General features: G+C 38.7%; 1 protein-coding gene and 1 long non-coding RNA gene across 2 annotated transcripts in view; both read right to left on the minus strand.

Moving 5' to 3' along the window:
- Positions 1–4069: 4069 nt before the first annotated feature.
- LOC309502113 overlaps positions 4070–23119 on the minus strand; it is a 48143-nt gene continuing 29093 nt past the window's right edge. The window contains exon 2 of the long non-coding RNA XR_014207166.1: positions 4070–4401. This is a non-coding gene — a long non-coding RNA (uncharacterized lncRNA). The remainder of the gene's footprint in view (positions 4402–23119) is intronic.
- Positions 6609–21670, minus strand: LOC309501956 (uncharacterized protein). The gene is made up of 11 exons (XM_082174255.1): positions 21653–21670; positions 20075–20183; positions 19696–19852; positions 18640–18826; positions 18057–18164; positions 17434–17541; positions 16809–16916; positions 15750–16374; positions 9454–9522; positions 8708–8836; positions 6609–6985 (listed from the first exon to the last, which is right to left on the minus strand). Exons 2-11 carry the CDS (start codon positions 20142–20144, stop codon positions 6918–6920), a joined length of 1629 nt encoding a protein of 542 aa, XP_082030381.1. The 5' UTR covers positions 20145–20183; positions 21653–21670; the 3' UTR covers positions 6609–6917.

Consider the following 23119-nt stretch of genomic DNA (forward strand, 5'->3'; position numbering starts at 1 on the left):
GATTAAAAGTTATAAAATATAACTATGACTCAATAAGATAGTAAGTTATTACAATAGCCAGTTAAGTTACATAACACTTTTCAGATCACCACATGCCCATTAAATAAAACGATGGTTTGGTTGAGACTTTATTCTTTATAATAACATTTATTACTTTTTAAATTACACATAGCAGTAAAAGGACATTTTAAATGGAGGTCATTTACCATAATACATGGCCATTGCAGGAGCTCATACTGTAAAATTACAGCTGTGATTTTACAGTGAATTTATAGTAGGTTAGTGACAAATTGTTAGTGACAAATAAAGCCTGTTTTTTTTTTTTTTTTGTTAATTCACTTTATATTAACTAAACTTCTTTTTTTTTTACATAGGATGCAATGGATTCATATGTAAGGGAAACGCTTCAGAAGTGGAACCTTGAAACATTAAGCGACAGATTTGCAGGTGAGAGATAATGTAGCAAGTCTGAAAAAGGAAACCCTGTTTCAGTTGCTTACCCTCCTCACAATTAAAAAAAATGTAATCACTAATATAGTGAAACCTTTTTAATTTGACTTCATGAAAAGCAGAACTTAGGCCTACTAGTAATGAAGGATAATAAATTATTCAAATGGCACCTCTCCTTAAAGGAATAGTCCACCAAAATGTTTTAAATTGGTCATAATTTTCTCACCATGTCCCTAATAACCTGTATGAATTTCTTTATTTGGAACACAATTCCCAAGACGTTTTTTTTTTTTTTTTTTTTTTTTTTTTTACATCATCAATAATCCAGAATAAATCAGAACATTTTCACACAGAAAGGAAAACCTTGAGTCACAAATGCATTTTGGGACAAACATGCTTGCTCACACACACACACACACACACAAACACACACACACACACACACACACACACACACACACACACACACACACACACACACACACACACACACACACACACACACACACACACACACACACACACACACACACACACACACACAGGTGTGACTGCAAGAGTGCATTTGTATAGAACATCCACAAATGCATATAAAGGGGTGAGACCTAACACCCACACAAATGCAGGTGCACACACATGCATACACACAACTTCATTTCTGCCAATTGGTGTTGGTTTTATATACACGTTGTTTAATATTTTTATTTATTTAAAATTAATAATTTTTTCTGCATTTGGTTCATTAAAATAAATATAATTTGACAATCAAACTCTACATCTTTTCTTTTAGTGGTATTTAAGTTATATTTTTGCAAATGTGTGGTGTTATTGCAAAAATAGACAATTTTAAAACACCTCAAATAATAATTGTTACTTTATAGCATTTGTTGATTTACCGCCTGTAGGTACATCATTTATGACAACACATTTTGGGTAATATTTGATCCATGTGTGCATATTTACCATTTAAAATTTCTATTTAAAGGTTGTAACAAACAATCATACAATATTTGGAGGAGGAGGAGCAATGGAGGCAATTCCCTCATGTCCTGCAGCTTGGGGATAAATTCAACTGCTCACAAGCCTTCGTCATTGGAGGAGCGGCACTATAGCAAGACAGCCTTTTACAAGCTGTGGATACATGCTTTAAATTATTTAATGTTTTAGACATTGAGTATCCAAAGCCTGCAGCAGCTGTTTGGCAGTTTCTACAACACACAATATATTCTGTGCCAGGAGGAGTTCCATCAACTCACTGTCGCCTACTTAGGCAGTTTATAATTGGATAAGCTGGACAAGCTTTGGTTTGTTTTGTTTGTTTTTGTATTCCATGTTTCTTAGAACTTAAAACATAATTGTAAATAAATTCATTTTAGCATTAATATTCTGTGCCTGGAGGTGTTCCCTCAACACACTGTCGCCTTATGAGGCAGTTTATAATTGCATTACTTTTTATTTTTTTATTTATTGAAACAATTTCTTACCTTTAGGAAATACATTAAAACAATTGCAACAATAACTTTTGAATGCAATGTCTAATTGAATGTAAATAAAGCATTGTTAATATACTTAAGTTGTGAGTTATTTATTTACATGGCAATAATAGTTAATTATAATAATACTAGGTTGATTAAAGCATTTTGGCCAAATAACCCAACAGATTAGTTTTTTGTAACCCAATTTATTGGGTAAAACTATTTACCTAATTTATTGGGTTAAAATAACCCAACAATAGGTCGGTGCTATATCAACCCACCATTGGCTATATAAATTAAAGTTATTATTATTATTATTATTATTATTATTGGGTTAGCTGTTGGGTCGTTTTTAACCCAACTTTTTTAAGTGAGTGAAACTATTTTGTCAGTTTGACAGCCTACATCTTTTAATAGCCTACGGGGCATGCACATGACGGTCATGAAAACAATAAGTAGACTAAACTAAGTAAAAACACGGTGATTATTCATAATGAATTAAACTGCAATTAACGTTTTAAAAAAGTTTTAAGTTTTAAATAGCCTAACGTTACATTACTTACAGTTTGCGTCGTCGAGCCCAGAATAGTCCACACGGCCTTATCTTATACAAAAGTTTTCTGCCAAAGCCAGCATCATACTGCGATTGTTCTCAACTGTCACTCATCCTTGAAATGTGGAGAACACACGCTTAAATTAACACTGCCGTGACTGGGACGTCCGCAAAAAATAAACTGCATCCATCTTCCCCTGACGTCTGGAACTTTCAGCAGCGTATATTATTCAAACATGTTGTTTGTCCACAGCCAGGAACAGCACATCTGTGACAGCGCAATCTTCTTGTAAACAGACCCACTCGCTGCACTTCGACTGAACACATGTGGAGCGCGTGACAGATGCGATGATGAAATGAGGAAGTTATCTTGCGCTTGAAGCGTAGTTGTCTACGCTGGAGGCGGTCATATGCAAACGACTGGTACGTCACTTCGTACCGTGACGTCACTTCATACCATGGATCCAGAACGAGCTGTATTTAGAGCTTGATTAAATAAATGATTCGTTTATAAGGGGGAGGACGTCTTAAGCTATGAAACTTGCAGGACGTTTTAATGCTACAAAGACCTCTTATATACCAAAAGATCAAGGCAAATTTGGTTTCTCATGTCATGACCCCTTTAACAATAAGAGACATGGATGGACCTTCTTATTTCTTTACCTTGGAGCGAAAAGCAGGACAAGGAAAAACTGATGTGTGTTTTAAAGGATAATAATGGACATAACACTTCAGACCCAATAGTGATGCGCAAACTTGCTTTTATTCTATTTTTTATTCTAATTTCTATGCTGCTGAAACCTCAGATGAACTGTGTAGAAATCAATTACTACAAGATCTTCCTGTCTTAACATTGGAACACAAGCAATTTTTAGAGACTGAACTCACTTTCGGAGAGGTTACTGCTGCTGTAATGGGACTTTCCACAGGTCGTACCCCAGGACTGGATGGTTTACCTGCTGAATTTTATAAGTTTTTTTGGAATGTTATTGTTATGATTATTTTGAGGTGATCCAAAAATGCATCAATGAAGGAATTCTTCCTTTGAGTTGTCAGAGGGCAGTTTTAACGCGACTTCTGAAAAAAGGTGACCTAACTCTCTTAAAGAACTGCAGACCTGTAGCAAGTCCAGGCTCTGATTACAACTTTTTTTCAAAATGCCTGGTCAGTAGGGTAAATAGTGTATTATATACGATTATACATAAAGATCAGTCTTGTGTAAAAAATAGATCTGTAATAGATAACTTACATCTGGTATTTATTTTGAAATCGATGAACAATGTATTCTGTATTATCCTGTGTTTTACAAATTAGTTGCGTTATGAATCTTGTGAAACGGTGCACACTGCGTGCAGATGAATGTTATAAGCCACACAAACTCACAGCACGCAGAGATGGAGTTTGAGGAACACGAGACGCTCCACACATATGTGGCAGAGTGGGGGACGAGAACAAAGCTAGACAGCAAGGAAGTTCACATTAAATAAACTAATACGATTTTCAATGTAGCCAACTACGCCACCTCGGGGCTTCCACCCAAGGATATACTCGGACAACACAGGTTCATTCTTCACAGAGAGGACTGAGGCGGTTCTGACAATTAAAACAAAACAATTTATTACATAAAATCTCACATTGAAAGAAATCACATTCACTAATACCTTCCAAACATTTACCTTTTAGTTACCTACATGTTAATACAAAAAAAAAGGCATTTAAAATTAGAAAAAAAAGAAAAGACTGGGGGTTAATTGAAGACACTAACAGGAGAAAGAATCTGACCCACCTTGCAAGTAATCACTCAATACACCCACACGCTAGTGTCCCACACTACAAAGGCAATGAAACAAATCCACACTCAAGTGTTTAACACTACACCCCAAACGGATGGGCCAAATACCCCCCTTCAGATGTCCCAGAGAACTCACTTGAATTACAGATTCCATAAAAATAAATATATCGACAAAAAACAGCAAATTTATAAGGGAGACAAAAACAGCAGCGTAGTTTGGGTCCGTGTATCCTGCGGATTACAGATGCGATTACAAGGCTCCGAGCTGGAAGCACCAATTCTCCACCAGGGGGAGTAACGGAGGGAAATACCCAATCTGCTACACATATAAATGATGATGACAGTGCAACTATGAAACGCGCGTCAGAAGTTTTGCGTTCCCAAATGCACATTATTGGAAACCTAAACAAACAGCACATGCAGAGACTGAGTGTGTGTGGAGCAGCGTTTACTGTGAACGGAGCTGAGCATGCAAATCATTAAAGCGTTGTGCTTCTCTGTGAAAAAAAAAAAAAAAAAAAAACGTGCATATTCTTAACTAAATCACAGCCTTTGTGATTTCATGATAGCACTATGCTATATTATGATTGTAAATGGGTTTAAATAGATCGCGTGTAATAATGCGGCTCATGGATTCTTGTCTGTGGAATGCGCCACTTCCGGTATTTCAAAGGTTTATTTATGGGCCTAAGTATAGAAGAAATAAAAGGGAGAGTCATGTTTTATTAATTTATTTATTTGGGCCAGCGAAGATGGCTATATGGTTGACAAGAAAAAGTAAATTGAGTGATAAGGGATCAACTGATGTTATTTCAGTACTAAAGGGATTAATAAAATCCCGTATCAACATAGAGTACAGTTATTAATAAGTTGATAAATGATCTGGAGATGTTCAAATATAGATGGGAAGTTAATCAGTGTATTTGTGAAGTTGAATCTGATGAATGTTTGCAAATTTATATTTGAGTAATGTTTACTTGTAATTGTGTGACGTTTCTCTCTCTCTCTCTCTCTCTCTCTCTCTCTCTCTCTCTCTCTCTCTCTCTCTGATCATCACTTGTGGGGACCACCCTTTCTAAAGGTTCTAGAGGTATGAAAACAATTAGGGATACTTACCATAGCTTTGATAACTTATACACGCCTTCAGATATCTGAATTGATGAAGTAATGATTTGACCATGCGTTATGGGGACTTTTGAAAAATCGAGTGGACATGTCTTATAGGGACCCACTTTGCATAATATTTGCATAATTCACACAACCTCCCATTAGATTTGTGGGGACCTAATTTGCATAATTCACACAACCTCCCATATTATTTGTGGGGACTTAATTTGCATAATTCACACAACTTCCCCTTTTGATTTGTGGGGACCTAGATAGAACAATAAGTATATTACTAATGACAAATAATAGGCATTTATACAAAGTAATTCCTCAGATTGCATTTGTCCATTTGCCCTTAAAAATGGGTTCAATCTACAACCAAGCTTCACTCTTGCATAGAACACCTATGGCCAGTTTCACAGACCAGGCTTAAGATAGTCTCAGAATAAAGTGTGTGTTTAAGCCGTTTTAACTGAAAGCACATCTTAAATTAAGTCCTTTGTGTCCAAGTGCCATTGTTTTGTCTCAAGATGCACACCAGTAATGCTTATTTCTAAGACACGTTTATAAAAGCCACTTAAATGTCCTAACTGAACTAAAGGCCTAATCCTGGTTTAATCTAAGTCCTGTCTGTGAAACCAGGCCCTAGTGTTGTGCTTGTAATCATCTCCTCAACATGCAGAATATTTGTTTGGATCGATTGATTGTTCCTACAATTGATTGGAATATTAGTGTGATTGAAGTGGATTATATGTGAATGGAGAACTTTTTCACTGCAACAAAGGATTGCATGCAAGTAGTGAATTATTGTCTGGATATTTTCCAACCCATTTCATACCCACAAGTCAAACAATTAAACCTTTCCACTTCAAACTATTCTTTCTATAATTGTAATTTTTTCGGCCAACCTCCCAGCATCAGCTGCTACTCATTCACCTGATACTTATAAAAAATAAAACAAAATCTACTACTAATTGAGCTTCAACACATTAATTCACATTACAATTGCTGAATTCAACTTTTATTGAGTTCAACTTCACATATTACCTCAAAAAGTCCTGATATTAAAAGAATTAAAAAAAATCTTAAATCTTTATCTTTCACACATGCTTCCTCTCACAGACATGTGAATTTAAACAAACTACAGCTTTAGAATAACTTTGTTGTTCGACCAATGCTTTCTGGCCGGTGGCGACACTGTTTGCCGTATGTTTTATGATGACTGTGATGAAGGCCACCAGTCGGAAAGCATTGGTCGAACAACAAAGTTATTCTTTAGCCTACAAGTGTTGCTGTTGTTTTAAAGGGTTAGCAAACCCAAACATGTTAACCCTTTAACATCTTTTAACAAAACCTGCCATGACAGAGTTGCATCTTCACATTATTATTATTTGCACTGCAATTTATTTTTGTAAGCTGTAATGCGATTATAAATGTAAAACTTTACGGTCTTCCAATCGCGGTTCTTCAGGGCTTCTGGTTCAACTTTTAAACATTTGTCACAGTCGCTCTTTGCTGGTACAGTGAGCGATGTGATGAATCACTTCATGTGCCTTTCCACCGCCTGCACCTCTGTCTGCTGCCAGGGTGTCCTCTGGGTACTTTTACCTAAAAGTGGACAGAAAAAACTATTTAAATGATAAAGTGTGTGTGCTGGAATTCCAATCCGAAGTTCTGAATCCTATTATCAGTATTTATTAGGTCTGGTTTGTAACGTAAATGACTCTGGGTCAATGCGAATTAGCTCAAGAATATAGGGAATTTGGGAAATATTACTAATCAAGGGGATACTTTCATTACTAACAAGGAGATACTTTCTCCCTCTCGCCAGCAACTCCACTCCTGTGCTTCTCACAGAAAATGGAAGAACTGGTGCATGCTGGAACCAGACTATCCCACTCTTTTGCTGCAAGCCCCCAGATACCAACCAAAAAACGTCAGGCATCTCAAACACCGAAGCCTGCGCGCCGAGCTCGCCCGCCCCCTCCTGTGAGAGCTCTTCGGCCTCTTCGGCCAAAACGCCAGGGCCCACACCCTCCTCCATCTGCTCGAGGTGAACCAAAAACAACTGATACCAGCTCTCAGTGATGTGTGTCGGGTCCCCGCTTTGATAACAGTAACTTTCTCAAATGTTTACAGAACAAGCGGGAACCCAGTGTGCCTGTATCTTTCTCTATTGCTGTTCTATTACAAGATAGAAAGTCTAAGGCCTTCAATAGCCGTACAGCAAACCCAACTAATCTGGTGCCTATTACATGTCAAACTAAGATTGCTGTGGGGACAAAAAGTAAGACTGTTAAGTTAGCACTTTTAAACATTCGCTCACTTAAAAATAAATCACTTCTAGTCAATGACTTAATAACCACAAACAACCTGGACTTTATGTTTCTAAATGAAACCTGGCTAGAAGACAGCTGCAGTGCAGAAAAGCGAATCAATTCAAGTGGAAAATAAATATTCTCAGATTATGTCATCCGTATTAAACACGGAGATGACGAGTCCACATCATCGACTTAATCTCTGCAGCCGAAAATATCAATAAATTATTACAATGTTTAGACAGTCTCCTTCTGTTTTTTCAAGACACACTCAATCATTATTTTTGCCGGTGCGCTGTGGAACTTTAAGTGTGCGCTTGAGCGCTAATTAGGCTATGTATTATATAGGCAATTAAAGGCTCATTATTATGAGTTATGGCTTATTAATATAAAAATGCGATTAGTTGACTAATAACTTAAAATGAACGACTACTAGTCGACTAGAAAAAAAACTTTAGTCGAGGGCAGCCCTAGTATTTATGTCAGCATCTATATTGCAAGAGAAATTAATTTGCATTCTACCTATAAATAGAATTACACTGTCAATCAAACAGTGATTTTTACATTCAGTCACTTGGCCTGAAATGATCATTGGATAAAAGGAACATATATTAGGATCAATGTCTTGGTTGCAAGTTATTTTTATGCATCCATCCACTCAAACTGCTCCAGGGGTTAGTTATTACTGATTCACTGTTTTAATTATTAGAACAGCTACAGTTCCTACTAGTGCCACAAAACACCTAGTAGATTCTAGCATCAACCAAGTAACAACTACAGATGGGTTCCTGAGCATTATGATCTAGAAATTCAAGTGTAGAGGAACAATTTAGGGCTGCCAGCAGAAACAGTTATGTGGCAAAGTGTTCAAATCGCTAATGTTTTTGTGGAAACGTCTCAAAAGGGAAACGGCAAAAAACAAAATCAGCATTTAGTGATCTGGTCTGAGATCTGGGTGTTAAAGTGCTCCTAAAGGGTCTAATTTAGTCTTAGAAATGTGTAAAGAGTTCACCTTTGGAAGAAGGTCTAGCAGCACGGGCTACTGTAGGCATCTCTTCATCTGATGGTGGTCTGGGTCTCTTGGGTGGAGGAGGCATGTCATTCCTCTCGGTAGGAGGAAGTGCCATCTCTGCAGATGGTTCTATGGAAAATAATCAAAGTTCAAAATTTTCTGAAAGATACAATTTAAATGTACTATAGAATGCTGACAATACACTTATTTGTCACACTTATGCACTAATTATTTAAAATCATTAAAGTACAATAAACCCTAAACCTGTGCAATTGTTCATTATTGCAAGTATAATTGATTAAATGTCTGCTGGAAAGATGTAGTTCAAACATAAGCGCCAGTAAATTGAGTATAACCATTTTATTTCATGTCTTAATCATCTGACATGATTCGTTTTGTGCCATGACACAAACAACACGAGAAGAGAGCAGATCAGCTAGTGTTTTACGAAAATTGTACAAGTTTCTCCTATGAAATATTTTTATGGTAGTAAACTCACAAAAAATATTCACTCCAGAATGAATGTTTAGTGTAATTTAGTTGAAGAATAGCTTGGAGGCATTTGATTCATTACACAATGAGCCGTTTCATCAAAAAAGCATTTGTTCAGCATACTGAAGCATCTTCTTTAATGTTGGCTATGATGTTAGAACAATGTTTTTGTCTGTCAGGTCTTCACAAGTTACGTGACTGAAAACTATGAATAACTGCAAAATGTAGTAGTGTATTTTGACAGTAATACAAACCGTCAACAGTAGATGAACAGTGTCCCTCTTGTATGCTCCCGTCTTCCTCATCACAGTCAATAACGTTTTCTGTGGAAGTTCAAAAGTACAGCTTAACAATGGTATATAATGGATCGTAAACACGTGGTATATGAATAGATGGTAGGGGTGTAACAGTTCACAAAATTCACGGTTCGGTACGTTTTCGATACAGCAAAAAGAAAGAAATGCCAGAGAAATTCTTGATTTAATTTTAATTCTTTTTTTATTAAAACTAGTCAAGTCAAGTCATCTTCATTTATATAGCGCTTTTAACAATGTAGATTGTCTCAAAGCAGCTTTACAGAGATAAGCGTATAATTTAAGGTAACAGAGATTGTTTCGGCTTTACAGCAGAGTTAAGTTATTTCCATCTAAAGTTAGTTTTAATTGATTTGCTTCCGTCGCAACGATCATTTGTTATTAAATTAGGGGCCGCTAAGACGACACCATTCCCTCTACACAGACTTTAAACGCGAACCTGTGAGAAACGCTGATGGCGTTCACATGCGCATTTAGAATGGGTTCTATAGTTATGTGCGTTTGAATATACGCAGGTTTGGAATTCCCTACAAGCCAAGCCTAAACAAAATACTTGTCTTTCCTTATAAATTTTGATAAGGAATTTTATTTTATTTGTTGCTTTGGGGTAGGGCTGCGAGACGAATTTTCCCGACAACGCCTTATCTGTAGAGTGGTAGTGGGATCCTCCATAGGGAGAGACTAGTTGGCACTTCAGCACTGCGTTGTCATCGGTCCAGGCGAAGGTCCTTCGTCAGATCTGGATACGGCCTGGATCCGGCAGGCTGCAGGAAAAACACAGACACTAAAATTAGCGTAGATGCCATTCTTCTCATGATGTAACGAGTACATCAGGATTTTTGGGAAGTGTTCCCGGTTCCGGCTGACCTACTATATGCAGCCTAACATTAAATTATAGAAGTCTATAATGTATTATGTGAAAGCTAGGTCAAAGAGATGTGTCTTTAATCTGGCTTTGAACTGACAGAGTGTGTCTGCTTCCCGGACAATGGTAGGAAGACTGTTCCAGAGTTTTGGTGCTAAATAGGAAAAGGATCTACCGCCAGCAGTCGATTTTGATATTCTAGGTATTAGTAACTGGCCGGAATTTTGAGATCGTAATAGACGTGACGAACTATAATGCGTTAAGAGCTCGCTCAAGTACTGCGGAGCTAAACCATTCAGTGCTTTGTAAGTAATCAGCAATATTTTAAAATTGATGCGATGTTTAATAGGGAGCCAATGCAGTTTTGACAGAACCGGGCTAATATGGTCATACTTCCTGGTTCTGGTAAGAACTCGAGCTGCTGCGTTTTGAACCAGCTGTAGTTTGTTTATTAAGCGTGCAGGGCAACCACCCAGTAGAGCATTACAATAATCTAGCCTTGAGGTCATGAACGCATGAACTAATTGTTCCGCATTTGTCAATGAGAGCATATGGCGTAATTTAGATATATTTTTCATTTGGAAAAATGCAGTTTTACAGATACTAGACACGTGACTTTCAAATGAAAGATTGGTATCAAAGAGCACACCCAGGTTCCTAACCGACGACGAAGACTTAACAGAGCAGCCATCAAGTGTTAGACAGTATTCTAGATTATTACGTGAGGACGTTTTTTGTCCAATAATTAGAAACTCTGTTTTTCAGAATTTAGAAGTAGGAAATTACAAGTCATCCAATTTTTTATATCATCTATGCATTCCGTTAATTTTGTGAATTGATAAGTTTCGTTAGGTTTTGAAGAAATATAGAGCTGAGTATCATCGGCATAACAGTGAAAGCTAATGCCATGTTTCCTAATGATATCTCCTAAGGGTAGCATGTACAGAGTGAACAGCAGCGGTCCTAGTACTGAGCCTTGTGGTACGCCATACTGAACTTGTGATCGATGAGACATCTCATCATTTACTGCTACAAACTGATAACGGTCAGATAAGTATGATTTAAACCATGCTAGTGCATTTCCCGTAATGCCAACATAATGTTCTAATCTATTTAAAAGAACGTTGTGGTCGATGGTGTCAAATGCAGCACTAAGATCGAGTAACACTAATAGAGAGATACAACCACGATCGGATGATAAGAGCAAATCATTTGTGACTCTAACGAGAGCTGTTTCGGTACTATGGTACGGTCTAAATCCTGACTGGAAATCCTCGCAGATATCATTTCTTTCAAGAAAGGAACACAGTTGTGAGGATACTGCCTTTTCTAATATCTTTGACAGAAAAGGTAGATTCGAGATCGGCCTGTAATTGACTAATTCTGAAGGATCAAGTTGCATTTTTTTAACAAGCGGTTTAATCATAGCCAGCTTAAAGTTTTTTGGTACGTTTCCTAGAGACAAAGACGAATTAATGATATTAAGAAGAGGATCTATGACCTCTGGAAGTATTTCTTTCAGTAGCTTAGTCGGTATAGGGTCTAACATACATGTTGTAGATTTAGATGATTTAATGAGTTTAGTAAATTCTTCCTCTCCTATAGCAACGAATGAATCAAATTTTTCCTCAGGGAGACTACAATGCACTGCCTGATGTGATACTGTAGTAGACGGTTGCATAGTTATAATTTTGTCCCTGATATTATCAATCTTATAAGTGAAGAAGTTCATAAAGTCATTACTGCTGTGTTGCTTGGAAACTTCGGTGCTTGAAGCTTTATTTTTCGTTAGTTTAGCCACCGTTTCAAATAAATACCTAGGATTATGTTTATTTTCTTCTAATAGGGTTGAAAAATAAGCAGATCTAGCAGCTTTTAAAGCCTCTCTGTAAGTAATTGAGCTCTCTTTCCATGAAATGCGAAATACCTCTAGTTTTGTTTTCTTCCAGTTGCGCTCCATTTTTCTGGCTGCTCTCTTAAGGGCCCGAGTGTGCTCGTTGTACCACGGCGTTGGACTATTTTCTTTAACCCTCTAAGCGCCAAAGTCGCAAAATTGCGACAAGACGTCATACTTAATAAAACAGGCTGTAGATCCTAATATGGTGTGATATCTCATTTGTATTCCCTACCACTAGATGGCAGACATGTAATACTTCAATTCAAGACCAAAATGACGTCATGTTCCTATTCAAAGTGTTGGAGGAAACAGCAGAGCAAGTGAGCGATCGTGTCATTGATGCGGAAGCAGTTCAGTTCAGAGCGTCTGAGTAAATTGTCAAATGGCTAATAAAAACTTGTACAGTGAGGATGTGTTGCTAATGTTATTCGCCGATTCTGACTCTGAAGGGGAATATTTGCCTTTTGGAAATGACGATCGGCCGTCTAATGATCGCGCTTCTCCTGGTACAGTACATCTTTGCCGTGCAATGGTGCCGTCCGCGCTTCTCCCGGTACATCTGTGCCATGCAATGGTCCCGCCCGCGCTTCTCCCGGTACATCTTTGCCGCGCAATGGTGCCGCCCGCGCTTCTCCCGGTACATCTTTGCCGTGCAATGGTGCCGCCCGCGCTTCTCCCGGTACATCTTTGCCGCGCAATGGTGCCGCCCGCGCTTCTCCCGGTACATCTTTGCCGTGCAATGGTGCCGCCCGCGCTTCTCCCGGTACAACTTTGCCGCGCAACGATGCCGTCGCGCAAGGCGCGAGTGTTCACGAAGCACAAACAGATCATTTTGACCATTGGGGGTGGCAGGGGTGGACGTGGCCTTAGTGTACATAGGAGAGCTGTTGCTAGAGGTAAAAAACCCCCCACTCCATATATATTTTTTCCTGAATATTACTGATGAACTGATCAAAAAGCAGGCTACTGTTCACATGTGTTTTACTATATAGTATAGTAATAATTTAGTACTTTCTCATATTTTATTGTTGGTTTCCTCTTTTCCGATCATTTGGAATGAGGATAAAAAGACAAAAAATAAATAAATTCAATATCTACTATTTCCTGAATATTACTGATGAACTGATCAAAAAGTAGGCTGTTGTTCACATGCATTTTACTATATAGTATAGTAATAATTTAGTACTTTCTCCTGTTATTGTTGGTTTCCTCTTTTCTCATCATTTGGAATGAGGATTAAAAATATAAATAAAACATGCAAATAAGTTCAAACATCAGTTCAATATCTACTATTTCCTGAATATTATGAAATTCAAGAGGGTCGCCCCATGATGACGTCATAATATGCAAATTAGATGAGTATATTTACACCCAACATAAACTTTCAGTCATCCCCAACATTTTTCTAATTTACAGTAGATCTCTATCTTTAAGCCCTTTCAAGCCACAAGCTTTTGAAATTTTGATGTCAAAATCCAGCATTTTTTCAAAAAAACCTTGGCGCCTAAAGGGTTAATCTTCTTTAAGCGCAACGGAGCAACTGTGTCTAAAGTGCTGGAAAAGAGAGAGTTAAACGTTTCTGTTGTAATATCTAGTTCTTCTAAGCTATCTGAGATGCTGAGATGATGAAACTGATTAGGAAGATTATTAATAAAGCAATCTTTAGTAGCAGAAGTGATAGGTCTCACATATTTGTAACACGGAGTCGGCTTTGCAGCCTTGGCTAAATGCAAATTACACGAGACTAGGTAATGATCTGAGATGTCATCGCTCTGCTGCAGAATTTCAACGGCATCCACATCTATTCCGTGTGATAAAATTAGATCTAGAGTATGATTACGACGATGAGTAGGTCCTGACACGTGTTGTCTAACTCCAATTGAATTTACAATGTCTTTAAATGCCAATCCCAATGCATCTTTTTCATTATCGATGTGTATATTAAAATCACCAACAATTAGTACTTTATCTGCAGTCAATATTAATTCTGATAGAAAGTCCGCAAATTCTTTGATAAAGTCTGTATGGTGCCCTGGTGGCCTGTATACAGTAGCTAGCACGAATCTCAAACGTGATTTATCGTTTACACTATATATTTTTACATTAAGCACCAATGCTTCAAAAGAATTATATTTCAAACTTGATTTCTTAGTTGTTTTGAAACTATTACTATAAATTACAGCAACACCACCCCCTTTGCGTTTCAGACGAGGCTCATGTTTATAACAGTAATCTTGCGGGGTTGATTCATTTAAAGTAAAGTAATGTAATCGTTTGGTTTTAGCCAGGTTTCTGTCAAACACAGCACATCTAGGTTATTATCTGAAATCATATCGTTAACAACGAGTGCTTTTGAAGTAAGCGATCGAATATTCAGCAACCCAAGCTTTAGCATTTGCTCATCTGTATTATAGCTGTTTTTTATTTGTTGAACATCAATTAAATTTTTAACCTTAGTTGGGTTTAAACGTTTTTTGGATTTCCAAATTCGGGGAACAGACACAGTCTCTATATGATGATAGCTAGGTGAAAGAAGTTCTATGTGATGGGATTTATCTGACCTGGGTGACGCGAGGCCGCTAGCAGACGGTCGGTTAAGCCAGTCTGTCTGTCACGAAAACTAACATCATAAAGTATGATATTTTTTTTACTTTGAGCAATTCTAGAGCTATAATTGACTCTTCTTAGGAGCATATAAAACAAAACAGCTCCTTGGAAAAAGTGAAATGTAATATTGTAGTAGTTATAAACAAAGGTTTATTTTAGTTCAGATTAACATTTGAGGGCAGCAATTGTATTCATAATGTCAAAATAAAACCGACGTAGTGTTACTTGAAGGCATTATAGCCTACTATTCCTGCCAAACTTCCATGGTTGCAGTTAGTGTTACTACAGTAAATCCATGGTGAATGTTGCTGATCTGTGGACACTGGATAGTTCATTCATGGCACAATGTTTCTTCCTGGTTTCCACGTCAGCGCTGTTTGATCCGTTAATAACGGAGAAATGTGAATGTTTCTCACCAGATCTCGCAGCGATGTTATTACTTTTGTGGCGCATTCAAATGCTTTCTTTACTGGATATCTTATTAGCGCTGTGTAGTAACAGTGTCGCATGATCACGATCGGCTCGCGCTGCACTGGTCCAAACTGATAAACGGTCCTTCAACCACACAAAACGAGCAGTTTCGTTCCGCTTGCATTACGTTTGCCATTTGATGTTAGGCAATGTTGTGGTCGCGCCGGCGTCTCTTACATTACGAGAGCGCTTGCCACGCGCGCCCCGCCTACATCTGAAATAACAAAATTTTGGTTGGCAGGAAAAATGGTCCAACGAACCGTTCGGTTTGAAAATGCGTACCAAACACCGAACCGAAAGCATCGTACCGAACGGTTCAATACGAATACGTGTATCGTTACACCCCTAATAGATGGTAAACAGAAAATCAAACAAAAGTCAAATAAAATACCACACCATCAGGATCTATCCCAATTTCATCCAAGTTCTTGCCATGGATCTCAGCTAATCTTCCTTGCTCAACAGCCATTAGAACTTTGCTGATCGTGGCAAGTTGCAGGGTCTTCTCAGGGAGTCGATAGAACTCATGATGGATTCTTATGTCGTGTCCAAGAAAGTTTGCCAGCTGGTCTATCCCGGTGTCAGTCATATTAAGCACTGTTGAAAGGGTTGTGGCATGCTTTCGCAGTCTTGTAGATGTCAGTGACTTGGGACACTTTGCGTCACACACCTTTGCAAAGCCACGGAGGCAGTCTGACCCTCGAAAATATGTCATGGCTTCTGGTCTTGCAAACATATAGGAATTGTCTTTCAGAACCCCACAAGCCTCTCTCTGCTTAACAAGGAGTTCTAAGGCACATAGCATTTTTGAAGTCAGAACAATTGGAACTGGTCGACCACGCTTTCCCCTTGCGATAACCCTTGTGAAGTGTCTGCAGAGATTTTTTTCCACTTCAGAGAGTGCCCAGTCCACATCCTCATGTGGATCAGAAGTGTCTCTTGATAGAAATGCAGACAAAGGCATGCTCGAAACCTCTCCTTCCCTGCGCCGGTTAAAGAGAATCATCTGGGCTAGACACACCTTTGCCAGAAAAAAACTAAATTATTCCTGTCCAGCAAACCTTGCTCACACACATCTTGATTAAAACCGGCTTCATGGGGACCTTTCACACACACCTTCATGGGGACATTTCACACACAACGTTATAGTTCCTTATGGGGACTAGTTTCATCATATTCAACACACAAGTTTGAACTCAAACACTGACTGAAAGTGTGTTGTGGGGACGTCGTGAGTGTCAATTTTAAAGCAACAATTAACCTAGAAAATAAATCCCTGTGAAGGATAAAACTGGCCCTAAATACTCCACTAGCACTAAACTACTGGACACATGTCGTCACACGGTTTAATTTACTAATTTACACCAGATACGCATCAAAATATGCCTAAAAATCACTAAACCATGACAAAGAGAGACAGTAGACCTAAATCTTTAGTGATGAATGTGAACGTACCTGTTGAGGAGAGTTGATCGGAGCAGATTCATCATCCATCTGAGTCTCTGACTGGAGAGAAGGATCAGAAGCACTCGCTGCGCTGGTTTTAACGGCAACGCTGATTATCTGTAAGAGACAACATTCATAATGACAAGAAATTAGAACATGGAAACACAAAAGAGAAATCTGAAGCAGATACCACATGAATTCAGAGAGAGAAAGAGACAAATCAACTTCATCTAAAACATTTATTCCTCTCCAGTCAACCTCTGTCTGCGCTCACACACATCTGGATTAAAACCGGCTTCATGGGGACCTTTCACACACAACGTTATAGTTCCTTATGGGGACTAGTTTCATCATATTCAACACACAAGTTTGAACTCAAACACTGACTGAAAGTGTGTTGTGGGGACGTCGTGAGTGTCAATTTTAAAGCAACAATTAACCTAGAAAATAAATCCCTGTGAAGGATAAAACTGGCCCTAAATACTCCACTAGCACTAAACTACTGGACACATGTCGTTACACGGTTTAATGTACTAATTTACACCAGATACGCATCAAAATATGCCTAAAATTCACTAAAAATTTAAGTCTACTGTCTCACTGGGTCATGTTTTAGTGATGAATGTGAACATACCTGTTGAGGAGAGTTGATCGGAGCAGATTCATCATCCATCTGAGTCTCTGACTGGAGAGAAGGATCAGAAGCACTCGCTGCGCTGGTTTTAACGGCAACGCTGGTTATCTGTAAGAGACAACATTCATAATGACAAGATATTAGAACATGGAAACACAAGAGAGAAATCTGAAGCAGATACCACATGATTTCAGAGAGAAAGAGACAAAAATCAACTTCATCTAAAACATTTAATCCTCTCCAGTCAACCTCTGTCTGCGCTCACACACATCTGGATTAAAACCGGCTTCATGGGGACCTTTCACACACAACGTTATAGTTCCTTATGGGGACTAGTTTCATCATATTCAACACAAGTTTGAACTCAAACACTGACTGAAAGTGTGTTGTGGGGACGTCGTGAGTGTCCATTTTAAAGCAACAATTAACCTAGAAAATAAATCCCTGTGAAGGATAAAACTGGCCCTAAATACTCCACTAGCACTAAACTACTGGACACATGTCGTTACACGGTTTAATGTACTAATTTACACCAGATACGCATCAAAATATGCCTAAAAATCACTAAAAATGTAAGTCTACTGTCTCACTTGGTCATGTTTTAGTGATGAATGTGAACATACCTGTTGAGGAGAGTTGATCGGAGCAGATTCATCATCCATCTGAGTCTCTGACTGGAGAGAAGGATCAGAAGCACTCGCTGCGCTGGTTTTAACGGCAACGCTGATTATCTGTAAGAGACAACATTCATAATGACAAGATATTAGAACATGGAAACACAAAAGAGAAATCTGAAGCAGATACCACATGATTTCAGATAAAAAAAATTAAATAAAAAAAAACATTTACAAGTAAAACATGTCTTCATTTTACATAGTTAATCATTAGTTTATTTTGTGATTACATTTCACCCATAAGTTGCAATAAGGCCATTGTATGCCACACATAACTTGGGGAAAGAAAAGTGGCCTAAGACTGTACCACCTCATTCTTTAAATGTTTACATTTTAGGGGTGGGGTAGAAACACTGACCTAAAAAGTAACTCAACTTGGATTGTAGCTTTCTGAGATTTGGATATCATTTATAGACATAATTAGATTCATAGATTTCTAATAGATTCAAATTCTAATCTATTCAACCAACAACTTGCTTGACATGTTGCAACAATATGAGATATTATGTACACAGTGTGCTTTGCAACATACTTGTGTTCTCCAAGGGTAGTCTTCTCCTCCATAATCATAGGCAATTTCTTCTCCTTTAATGTCATCCAGGGCAAACAGACAAAGGTGAGGCTTTCCATTGACGTCAATTTTCTTCATCTTACAATTTGGATGTTTGTGGTCATTAACGATCCACCCAAACGATCCATCTTCTCTTGAGGCATCAACACTTAAATATGAAAGCATGAGAAAAGGATGAATACAAGTATTACAATATACCACCACAAATCAGTGTCTTTTTTACTATAGTTTAGCACAGGGTTTCTCAAACTCAGTCCTGGAGGGCCACTGTCCTGCACAGTTTAGCTCCAACCCTGATCAAACACACCTAGCTGTGAGTTTCTAGACATTGATTAGTTTGCCCAGGTGTGTTTGATCAGGTTTGGAGCTAAAGGGCGTTTTTCCACTGAGTTCGTTTGCTGCGGTCCGAACCCGAGTGCGCTCGTTCCCGGCGCCCCCCGCAGCGTTGGTCTGGTTTCACACTCAAGTTGTATCGAACCCAGGTGCGTTTGCAGTGATCTTACGTCATCGCAAACGCACACGGAAAATGCATGGATAATACAACTCGACTGAGCATAGCTGTAATTTGTCTGTTTTTTTGGTGCTATTATGCACAACATAGTGAGAGACATCACCTTTTCAGTGTCCCACAACGTTCCCCTGCCACTCATGGTTGTCGTGTGTCAGGAAATAATGATATCGACAGTGATACGCATGCGCGGGATACTATACTTCCTGAACAAGCGCGCACCCGAGTCCGTGTTGCTTGCACATTAACGCGAACCGCGCCACGGTTCGGGAGCAACCGAGCTCAGACCACCTCCTCCAGGTAGTCTCGGGTTCGGTACTCTAGTGCGCACCCGGGTCCGATGACAGCGTTCACATTAGCGATTTTTCATGCAAACCGTGCCCCGGTCCGCACTAAACTGCCAGTGTGAAAGCGCCCAAACTGTGCAGGACAGTGGCCCTCCAGGACTGAGTTTGAGAGACCCTGGTTTAGCATAAGGAATATAGCTTTGGTGCAACTTGACTTCTTACCACCATGTTTTCCCTCGCCAATTGAAATCAAACATAAATGCAGCACAGGATGCGTGGTAATATTTTCTTCTCCTCTGCAGCTCTGCATCATTTATCATATCTCCCCTGTACTCAAAATTACCTTTGCAAAAGGCACCCTTTGCGAATAGACCACGTCCTGCAAAATACAGATTTTTTTTTTTTCACAAAAAATATAATCTTATAGATAAAGGATGCCAAATACACAAAAAAAGACATCAATAGTTGGCAGCGGATTTAAAATAAACTGCAACCAGGGGTCTAATTAAATACCCAAAAGTCTTGCATTACATGTTCATAAGATTATGGTTAGGACATGCATATGATGGTAAATATTGAATGATAAATCACACCACCTTACCTTTCACTGGATTGATATACTTCACATCTAATTTGAATGTTTTGTCAGTCTTCGAAACAACATGATGCATGGCATCCTTAAGGGGGCTGATTCATGGGGGCATTTCAAACTGAGAGAAACAATTGTATTAAATAATAGTGTGAAAATGGGGAGACATGCAGAATTAAATTAGCATGTTCAATAAGTAGATAAGAATGTTATTGTAATGTAACACTGCATTACAATGATATCGTATGTATCAATGTAAGACAAGAAATCAGAACTCAAGGATATCACATTTATTGACTAACTTACTAGCCTTGAGGGCATCAACTCAACATTTTCACTTAGGCTCTAATCTCTCACAAAACCAACATCTATATAATCCCAGGTAGCCTTGGCAATTAACTACTCATTTGGACCTTAACCTAACTACTCTTTTGAACGATCTCGCCATACAAACCCCAGTTTATTTTACCTACTGTCATAATTAAAACAAAGTTTAATCATTTAAAGCTACTTACCATCTCAGTGTTTTTATTTTAGCCTACTTAATTTCTCTGTTAACACACTTTGGTCAAGATCTGTGGCTTGTATATGCTGCCTATGAGTTCACTTAAATGTAAAAACAATTACTGATCTTTTATTCATCATATCAATACTAAAAGTCAAACAAGTGCGATAATCCTCCCCCTCACCCTGTCCTGACAAGTAATATAACATACCTTTAATTTAAAGTATAAAATAATCCTCCGTCCAACACTAAGGGCGCTTTCACACTGGCAGTTTAGTGCGGACCGGGGCACGGTTCGCATGAAAAATCGCTAATGTGAACGCTGTCATCGGACCCGGGTGCGCACTAGAGTACCGAACCCGAGACTACCTGGAGGAGGTGGTCTGAGCTCGGTTGCTCCCGAACCGTGGCGCGGTTCGCGTTAATGTGCAAGCAACACGGACTCGGGTGCGCGCTTGTTCAGGAAGTATAGTATCCCGCGCATGCGTATCACTGTCGCATCAGTGAAAAATCTTCTGCGAGCAGCAGAAACACGGCGTCCCCTGGATATGTGCTGAATTACACCATGTAATGAACATAAACGTAGTTGTCTCTCACTATGTTGTGCATAATAGCACCAAAAAAACAGACAAATTACAGCTATGCTCAGTCGAGTTGTATTCTCCATGCGTTTTCTGTGTGCGTTTGCGATGACGTAAGATCACTGCAAACGCACCTGGGTTCGATACAACTAATTGAGTGTGAAACCAGACCAACGCTGCAGGGGGCGCCTGGAACTAGCGCACTCGGGTTCGGACCGCAGCAAACGAACTCAGTGGAAAAACGCCCTGACGCGAACTAGACAGAAACAGACTTAATAACCCAATTCCTTCATTAGCAATCAATCAGACTAAACACCTGACGACACTTTTCAGTTGAAATGAAGTACTTAACATTACATTGTATGATTTTGTGATTGCTTATTGGAAAAACACAGAAACATGTCAGGCCACACTTAGCCTCAACAATTAGCACTAACTAGCTAACGTTAGCCCGCTGCCTAATCTAATTAACCTAACTGGTTTCATATTATGTGCTTAACGTACCTTGAGCTTCACTTTTATCCTCTGCAGAAGTTTAGATCCTTAGTTGGCATCTCCAGTAAATAATCTTCTTCTTTGTCTTCCGTGTGCAGTATCAATTTAATACTTATAGTTTTAAGTTGCTGTTGAATTCCTTCCTTACGAGGACCCGGAAGTGGGCGGTACTCAACCATAATTGGAAAATGTGTGTGTGGAGAAGTGAGTGCATTACCAGCCAAATATGTTTGGGGGCGCAGCTGAGCACACACTTCACACACTCACACTACCTCATTATCGTGTGTTATGGGCCAATGCTGATAATTATTCAATTAAATGGGTCACCCTTATGGGGACCTGATTTTTGGTCCCCACAACGCAAGAGGTCCCCATTACGTGACTGTGTAAACAGATTATTGTCCCCACAACGTGATGATTACCACACACACACACACACACACACACACACCTCTCTCTCTCTCTCTCTCTCTCTCTCTCTCTCTCTCTCTCTCTCTCTCTCTCTCTCTCTCTCTCTCTCTCTCTCTCTCTCTCTCTCTCCTCTAAGGTGGGAATTCCTCTTGGTGCAAAAGACCATTAGTTGTGTAGTTGGTTTCTTGTTTCTGGTTTTGACCTTCTCCACTTACAGTTCAACTCAGCTGTTATTTGTCAAATAATCACAGACAGAAACACATACTGGAGAACTGAGAGCTCTTTAATTATATTAATGATAGAAAAGAGAGAATACAGGACAGTCTCTGACTCGATATGAAACACTTCTATAAAGACACAACAATATTACAAATAACTCTCTTCTGAGCTCTGGTTAATATTTGTATATAAACTTAGTACTCTTCTAATATATTCTGTGCACTTTAAATCAAGTCTTTTTAGGGATAGTTCACCCGAAACTGTCCACTGACTTCTAATGTATGGACAAAGAAATCTCTAAATATTGTCTTTTATGTTCCACAGAAGAAAGAAAGTTATCCAGCTTTTGGTCGACATGAGGGCATATGTACATTATGTAAATCTTCATTTTTGAGTGAACCATCTTTTTAATACATTTACATTGAATCATTTAGCAGACGCTTTAATCCAAAGTGATTTACAAATGAGGAGAACAATAGAAGTTAAACTAACAATATTCAAGTGCTGTGAATAATAGTGTGAATAGTAGTTATTTGGTAAAAGAGTATAATGTACATGCATTAGGAACACAAGCAAGACTATGACATTAAACTACTTGATGTTGTTGATCTGTCAGTCTATCGGGGGAATTAATGAGAATAAACCGTGCTTTATACAACCCTCCTCTCCATCGTATGATAAAGTCCTGCTGATACAGAACGTCAGCAGAAGCATCAACGGCACATCAATACATCTTTAATAAAACTCTGTTTACCGTATGTGTTTAATGGAGCGCAAACAGAGCAATTGAGTTTTGAGTTTTATGAGTCAAGAGTTATCTCTAATAAACCTAAATGTCACAGAAAG

The sequence above is a fragment of the Leuciscus leuciscus genome, assembly GCF_965113295.1.
Source record: "Leuciscus leuciscus genome assembly, chromosome: 6".
Lineage (NCBI taxonomy): Eukaryota > Metazoa > Chordata > Actinopteri > Cypriniformes > Leuciscidae > Leuciscus > Leuciscus leuciscus.